The sequence below is a fragment of the Lagopus leucura genome, unplaced genomic scaffold (assembly GCF_019238085.1).
Source record: "Lagopus leucura isolate 7727_CA_CO unplaced genomic scaffold, USGS_WTPT01 145-27_obj-0_obj, whole genome shotgun sequence".
NCBI classification, from domain to species: Eukaryota; Metazoa; Chordata; class Aves; order Galliformes; family Phasianidae; genus Lagopus; species Lagopus leucura.
Window position 1 is genome coordinate 64,098 of NW_024964154.1, and position 6,623 is coordinate 70,720.

The 6,623-nt window shown below is 54.0% G+C and overlaps 2 protein-coding genes across 3 annotated transcripts; one reads left to right on the plus strand and one right to left on the minus strand.

Moving 5' to 3' along the window:
• LOC122191581 (nuclear receptor 2C2 associated protein) lies at window positions 1-1,387 on the plus strand. Its single transcript, XM_042891894.1, has 6 exons — window positions 1-27; window positions 170-227; window positions 315-405; window positions 508-613; window positions 749-816; window positions 1,006-1,387. The coding sequence occupies exons 2-6, from the start codon at window positions 187-189 to the stop codon at window positions 1,120-1,122; spliced, it is 423 nt and encodes a 140-aa protein (XP_042747828.1). The 5' UTR covers window positions 1-27; window positions 170-186; the 3' UTR covers window positions 1,123-1,387.
• Window positions 1,388-1,917: 530 nt separating this feature from the next.
• On the minus strand, window positions 1,918-6,584 carry RFXANK (regulatory factor X associated ankyrin containing protein). Of its 2 annotated transcripts, XM_042891892.1 has the most exons (9): window positions 6,374-6,584; window positions 5,984-6,061; window positions 5,189-5,269; window positions 4,852-4,917; window positions 4,578-4,678; window positions 3,513-3,638; window positions 2,960-3,026; window positions 2,646-2,726; window positions 1,918-2,285 (listed from the first exon to the last, which is right to left on the minus strand). In XM_042891892.1, the coding sequence occupies exons 1-9, from the start codon at window positions 6,555-6,557 to the stop codon at window positions 2,227-2,229; spliced, it is 843 nt and encodes a 280-aa protein (XP_042747826.1). In that variant the 5' UTR covers window positions 6,558-6,584; the 3' UTR covers window positions 1,918-2,226. The 2 variants fall into 2 exon arrangements, with proteins under 2 accessions (XP_042747826.1, XP_042747827.1); XM_042891893.1 differs by lacking the exon at window positions 4,852-4,917.
• Between the last annotated feature and the right edge of the window lie 39 nt (window positions 6,585-6,623).

Genomic DNA, 6,623 nt, shown 5'->3' on the forward strand with positions numbered 1-6,623 from the left:
AAGGGGAGGCGGCGTTTCCTGCACGGGGTGAGAAGGGGTTTGGGGATTGTTCGGGTGTTCCTATTTCTCGTGTTCCCTAACGCTGCTCATGTGCCTCCCGGGGTTCTCCGGTGCTGCTCGGTGGTCCCGGGTGCTGCCGTGCTCCCGCTATGCTCTTATTGCCGTCCAGGTCCGTCGCACGCAGCGATGCCCGCGGAGCCCTTGGTCTGCGCTGATACGGCCACGCGGTGAGTGCGGGTCCCGGGCGGGGGGTGGGACAGGGACCGGGACCGGCTGCCGTTGACCCCGGCACGGTGCCGCTGCCCCCCCCGCAGGGTGAGCTCGGTGCTGAACCGCGACGTGAAGCAGTTCGGGAAGAAGCACATGTTTGACGGCAGCGAGGAGACGTGCTGGAACTCGGACCAGGTGGGGGGCACGAAAACGGGGGAGGATGGAGGGTGCGGGGAGGGGAGCGCACGGCCCTCCGTCCCCACCGTAACGCAGCCCCGGTATCACCTCTGCCTCCAGGGCTCGTGCCAGTGGGTCACCCTGGATTTCCCCCACACCGTCAGAGTCTCACAGCTCCACATTCAGTTCCAGGGGGGTTTCTCCAGCCGGCTGTGCACGCTGGAAGGTGAGGGGCTGTGGGGGGCTGTGGATGCTCTGCCTCCCTTTGTGCGCACCTGAGGGTTTTCGGGGCTGTGCCTGCTGCAGCCTGCAGAGCCCTGTAGCACCTCTGCACAACTGCCTCTGCCCTTATCCTTCACAGGCTGCAGAACAGGTGAAGAACTGGTGAAAATATCTGACCTGTACCCCGAGGACATCAATGCCATGCAGATATCCTTTGCCACGTTGCGGGTTGGAAGAGCTGTCTTGTTGGTGACAGTTCTGCAGGTGCCTGGTGGCACTTTGCTACTGGCAGCTCAGCAGAGCTGCAGTAATTCTGGACATCCCCACCCTTGCAGATCTCCCATGGGTCGAGGTTTTTCCCCTGCCTGTTTTCTTTTTCCTTCATGGGCCCCACACAGATTCCAGGTGGAGGAGACAGCGCTGGATACGTTGAAGATCACCTTTGAGAACAGCACTGACTTCTTTGGACGCATTGTGGTGTACCACCTCCAGGTGCTGGGGGAGAGGCTGTAGGGCAGCAGTTGCTCACCCATCACCTGCATTCCCCTGTGGAGGAGCTGCTCACGTGGGGAAATGGGACAGCAAGCCCCACCAGCAGTGATTTGCCACCCCCAGCTGTACCCAAAGCGCTGATGGAGCGGGGAACTCCACCCCATGGGATGGCAGAGCAGAGGGACACTCGTGCAGAGCACTACATGCTGGAATTGTAAGCCACCTTTGCTGTGTTTTGGTGGGATGCAGCCTGTGCAGATGGCTGAATAAATGCTGGTGTCCCACAGCTCCTTCCCAAATGCTCTTTCGGCAAACGACGCTCCAGGACTGAGCAGCTCTGTGTGTCCTGGACTCAGTGCTGTCAGAATGGTGGTGTATGGCTTGGGTGTGGGTGAGGAGGAGAAGCTGCCCCCTCCCTGGTTCTGGTGCTGGCTGTTTCTTGCCTTCGTCAGCCACCCCTGAACATAAGAGCAGCTGTTTGCAGACTTGCAGGGCTCTGGCTCAGCTGCTGGCTGAGGCCCTGCTGTATTGCTGGCTGGCAGGGAGATGCTTCCTGCTGCTTTTTGCTTAAGCCCTTGGATATTTCTCTGGCTGGTTATAGTGCTGCATGCAGGGAGGTCTTGGCAAGCTTATGGGCATAAGAGCGAGCCACGCTCTTCAAAGAGACAGCTCAAATTTAGGGGCAGTAGGAGGGTGCCAGCCTTCAAGAGTTGATTGGCCCGGTTTCCCTTCACAGTTCCTAGGCAGCTGGTGCTGGGATTGAGGGCTGGCTGCTGTGACAGACCAGGGGGATGCAATTGAGGCAGCAAACAGGGCTCCACGTTGCTGCTTCAGAGTTTATTTCCAAAAATGCAATACCTGAATGCACGCACAAAGCAGCTGAGGCTGGACAGGGCAGAAATGCAGCTGTCCTGAGGAGTGAGTGTCCCTAGGTGCAAGGCATTGAGGCCGTGCCACCTACCAGGAGTGGCAGAAATCTGCTGCAGTTCACAACTCCCTCCTTGTGCTCCTTGCAAGAAGCTTCTTCCTGCTGCCCATTTTGGGACCGCTGGGTCAGACCACGTTGGTCCCTGAGGAGAGCCCTGCGTCGGCCCACAGAAGCGCAGTGCAGCATGAGCTGCTGTGTCACTCCAGCCCCTTGTTCTGAAATAGCTTGAGGATGTGACTTTCAATAACCTGTTGGACTAACGAAGGGGGAAAGAGGAGAAATGAAAGCCAGAGAAGCCAGGGCTGTTAGAAGGCAGTATCTGCAGGCAGGAGCTAGTCTCTATCTGGTTTCTGATTTCTAGCAGGAAGGTAGAAACGCTGATCTCCTCTGTCCCAGCCCTGCTGCCAGCACAGCACTGGTTTGGAGGGGGAATAAGGGAATAGGACCCATTTTGATTTCTCTGGCTAAGTTTCTCTGCATGGCAAAGTCAAAAAGCTGTGCTGGAAGGTCAAAAAAAAAAAAAAAGCCCCGGGCAGGGTTGGGAGCTGGGAATTCCCTGAAGGCTTTTCAGGGAGGAAAGATGAGGCTCTGTGCCAAGCATGGAGGGGACACTTGCCTTTCTTGTGTCCCAGAGCCACAGCCAGATCCATCGGGGTGTAGCCAGAATCTGCTTCTGTCGTCAGGTCAGCACCACGAGCTGCAAGCAGGCAGTGCAAATCAGGGCACAGCGCTCCCACGGCGTCCCTTCCAGAGGTGGCACAGGGTGAAGAGACCCCAAAAAAGTGCCCATCCTGGCTGGGCAATGCCCTGTGACACCCCCAGGCTGCTCAGTCTCTCCCCCCAGGCATGTCACGCTCTGTCCCCAAGGTGGTTACCAACAAGCAGTGATTTTCAAGGCCAAGGAGTTTAAGCACAGATCTTCCCCGTTACCTAGAAGGGCCTCGACACACTTGACGTGGTTGCCACGCACGGCGTAGAGCAGAGGAGTACCACCATTCTGCAGGGAAAGGGAAGGGGCTGTGTCATTGCTGGCCTCGTGTGGGGCTGTGCTCATGCAGCTCCTGCTCCTCCTGGAGCAGTCAGGCCCTTTCTGCCCTTTTTGTTTGCCCTCTCCCAGCTCCAAACTGGGTGTTTTGCTGCAGAGTGGCCCTGCACAGGTTTTATTCTCTGTATGCCGTAAAATAATTTCAAAGGCAGCCTTCATTTCTGAGTGCAATTTCCTACAGGCTCATAACATCACCAGTGTGAGCAGCTGAGGAAACAATTTAAAACTATTATCCAGATTAATTTCTCAAAACAACTGCACGAGCAAATAAATGAGCGCTGCGAGCCTGGGAAGCAGCAAGGAGGAACACATGGCTGCTAACAGCACAGAACAGTGTGAACTCACTGTTTTGTTTTAAAATGAGCTGCACGAGCCTTGTCTGGGTCTTGGTCACCACTGGTGGGGTTCCTACAGCAGTCTGCACTCAGCAGCACTCACCCAGTCGTAGATGTTGATGTCCACGTTCCTCTCCAGCAGCATGATGACAATGTCGGTGTAGCCACCCATGCTGGCCAGGGACAGGGCACTCTCCCTCTCCTTTGCCAGCATGTGTGGGTCAGCACCCTGGGGACAGCAAAGATGTCAGTCCCAGTGTGTGAAGGCTCCTGGGGAGCTTGGCAGAGCCGTGTTGGGCAGCCTGATGTGGCTGGTGGTGGTGGTGCCAGATCCCAATGGCCTCGTGGAGAAGAGGCTGCTCCCATGTTTCCAGTGAGCAAAGTCTTTACCAGGCGTATTTATACGTGTCTCAGCTGAGGAATTAAAAGCCTTTCTCCAGTGTCATTAAACTAAGCCTGATGGTTCCTGTTACTCAGCCTCTTTTCACATCATTAACACTGGTACCTGGACAATACACACCCTCTATTTTGTTACTAATTTACCTAGAAACCTACCCTGTGCTCCAAGCTCTGCTAGTCATGGATTTCAGTATGTCCTTTAGCAGCGTACCACCTCATTAATTTTGGGTTCTGTTTGTTTCTCTGGTAATGAACTGCAGTTCTGCTGCTAACAGAACCAACATCTGGCCAGTGCTTATGTGGCACAAGCAGACACGTGGATGTGGGACTGAGCCTTGGGCAGCACCCTGACTCCAGGCACAGGAGGATCTGGTTCCTGTTCACCCCCACGCAGCCCTGGGCTGCATGCCTGGCTCTTGAGGACAATGCAGCAGTGAGTTCATTAACTGCAATGATGCCTCCGTGAGCACATTTTCTGTCAGATTACAGGGCCCGAGTGACAAGTCTGATCTCAAATTACCAATAAGCAGATATTTAATTACAAACAGTTATTGCTAGCTGTGAGATGAGGCTCTCTGTGCTCCTGATTTAGCCCGATGGGAAGCATCCAGCACTATCTGGCCCATTACCCCTGAAAATGTGTCCTGTTTGATGCCATGGGAAAGGCTGGCTGAGGCAACATTGGGACAGTGCAAGACTTTTTGGCAGCCACAGGGCTTGGAACTGAGAAGTCTCTTGATAATCAGGTGCTATGTAAGCGTGGCCTTACCCATTCCAGCAGGTGACGGACTGTTTCGATCTCTCCAAAGGCTGCAGCCCAGATCAGTGGTGTGAAGCCTCTCTCATCAGGTTTATTTACCAAGTTCTCACCTGCATAAAAAGCAGATGAGACAAATAGGATGCTTAAAACCTTCCCTGCTTCCTGTCCCCTAAGTAAACCCAGCAAAGGCTGTAAAACTAAGCCAAGGGTTTATCAAAAGATGCTCTATGACCCAGCAGGACTCTGCATGATCTGAGGTGTGAACCCAAAGGAAAATGCATACCTTTCTGAAGATGCTTCTTCAGCTGGCTGAGCTCACCTTGGGCAGCTAGCTGGTGGATGGACAACGCTGGGGGACAGAGAGAATTCAGCCTTCAAAACTGTTTTCAGCTCAGCATCCACCATCTGCAGGGGAGTCCCTGGAAGTGCCAACTGAACAGCCCCATCTGAGCTTCCCATGCCCCAGTGGGTAATTAACTCCCTCCTGCTGGTCAGTGGTGGATGCTTCATACAGCATGGCAGCAGCAGATGGAGGGAGGTGCCAGTTCCACTGCTCCCTCCACACCCCACATGCATCTGAAGTCTGAGGTGCACAGCTCAAGCTGCCCAGCTCTACTTACTGTCCAGGGTGGCTGGGAGGGCTGAGATCTCATTGCCTCGCTGCCTGTTTGTCAGTGTGTTTGAGTGCTTCAGGGGGAAACCTGTTCCAGAGAGAGGAAAGAGTCAGGGCACATCTCTGTGCACAGGGAGGAACGAGACTAACTTGAGGCCCAAAGCCTCATAAAAGCTCATGTAAACCTCATGTGACTGATCTGAAGCTATTCCTTCCTGCCCCTGCCAAAAAAAAAAAAAGAATTATTGCCTTGCAGATGAAAAGCCTGGAGATCAACGTTTGACCAGTGTGAGGGAACAACAGCTGAGCAGAGAAGATAAAACAGCCTGAACAGCTGCCCAAGGAGGGGCATGGCCCATCTGGGCACTGCAGGAGACAGGGATCTTGCATTAATGGCATAATTGCACACAATATATTGCAGAGGACAGCCTGGGGATGCACTCAAGTTCATCCTCGTATCTCCTACAGAGGAAAGAGCTCCACTTGGAAAGCCTGACGTATTTTCAACAAGGAATTTGTAGTATAATGAGAAAAGTACATGGAAAGAGTTTGCAATCTTCAGTTCCACTGCATGGAGCTACAGCGACCTCTCACTGCTGCTATGAGTCATCAGCAAGGCCTGGATTTGGACTTAGTCTTGCTATGTTATGAAAGGGACCAACAGCAGTAAAAGACATTTTTTTTTCCCTGGCTGTCTTTGTAGGATGAGAGATTCTTTTGCCAGCACATGATTTCTCCCACTCCTGTCTCTTACTGGGGCTGCACCCAAGGATCTGCAAGCACCAGTTTCTGTGATACTCACTGTCAAGGGTCGAGAGCTCAGGAGTCCTTTGCCTGTCCATCGAGGCAGCTGAGGGCTTCGGGAGAGTGTTTGTTCCACCTGCAGAGGGATGGTGGCCATTAGGGACCTTGATGCCACTTGCTGGAGAGCAGGCTGGGTTCCAACTGTGGCACACAGGCACCTCTACCCCACTGGGGGGTGTAGGATGGCTAATCTTGCCAGGTTCTTTCCCTGTATGAAATTCCCTGGAACGCTGGTTCAAGTTTTGAAGCTAAGCTCCCCTCACACTGGCACTGTGGCACTGTGCCACAAAGTGCCCTGTTTTTAATGAGGATTCCAGGCTCCAGCCAACACCAGCAGGTCTGTGTGTGCCCTGTCTCAGCTCTGACACACCCTCACCCCAGCAGTCACCTTCCACGAAACTGGAGCCCCTGTCCATCTGCAGGAGCCCCGGGGGAGCACCGCCGTCCCCAGTATCCCTGCTCCCAGCTGGCTCCTCCGTGGCTGCTGCTCCCTCAGCTCCATTCTCACGCTCTTCTTTCAGGAGCTCCCGGTTGTCCCCATCGTTCACGGAGGCCTCTTCTTCACCTTCCATGGGGAAACTGCCACACAGCAGCACATTGAGAACAGACAGAAAAAATAAAAAAATAAAAAAAAGAAC

Coding starts and splice junctions, on each gene's coding strand:
- LOC122191581 (XM_042891894.1), top strand. CDS start 187: ATGCCCGCGGAGCCCTTGGTCTGCGCTGATACGGCCACGCG. Junction 614..748: donor CCGGCTGTGCACGCTGGAAG/GTGAGGGGCTGT, acceptor TATCCTTCACAG/GCTGCAGAACAGGTGAAGAA. Junction 817..1,005: donor AGGACATCAATGCCATGCAG/ATATCCTTTGCC, acceptor TGGGCCCCACAC/AGATTCCAGGTGGAGGAGAC.
- RFXANK (XM_042891892.1), bottom strand. CDS start 6,557: ATGGAAGGTGAAGAAGAGGCCTCCGTGAACGATGGGGACAACCGGGAG. Junction 6,062..6,373: donor GGGCTCCAGTTTCGTGGAAG/GTGACTGCTGGG, acceptor ATCCCTCTGCAG/GTGGAACAAACACTCTCCCG. Junction 3,639..4,577: donor TCCGTCACCTGCTGGAATGG/GTAAGGCCACGC, acceptor TGCTGTCCCCAG/GGTGCTGACCCACACATGCT.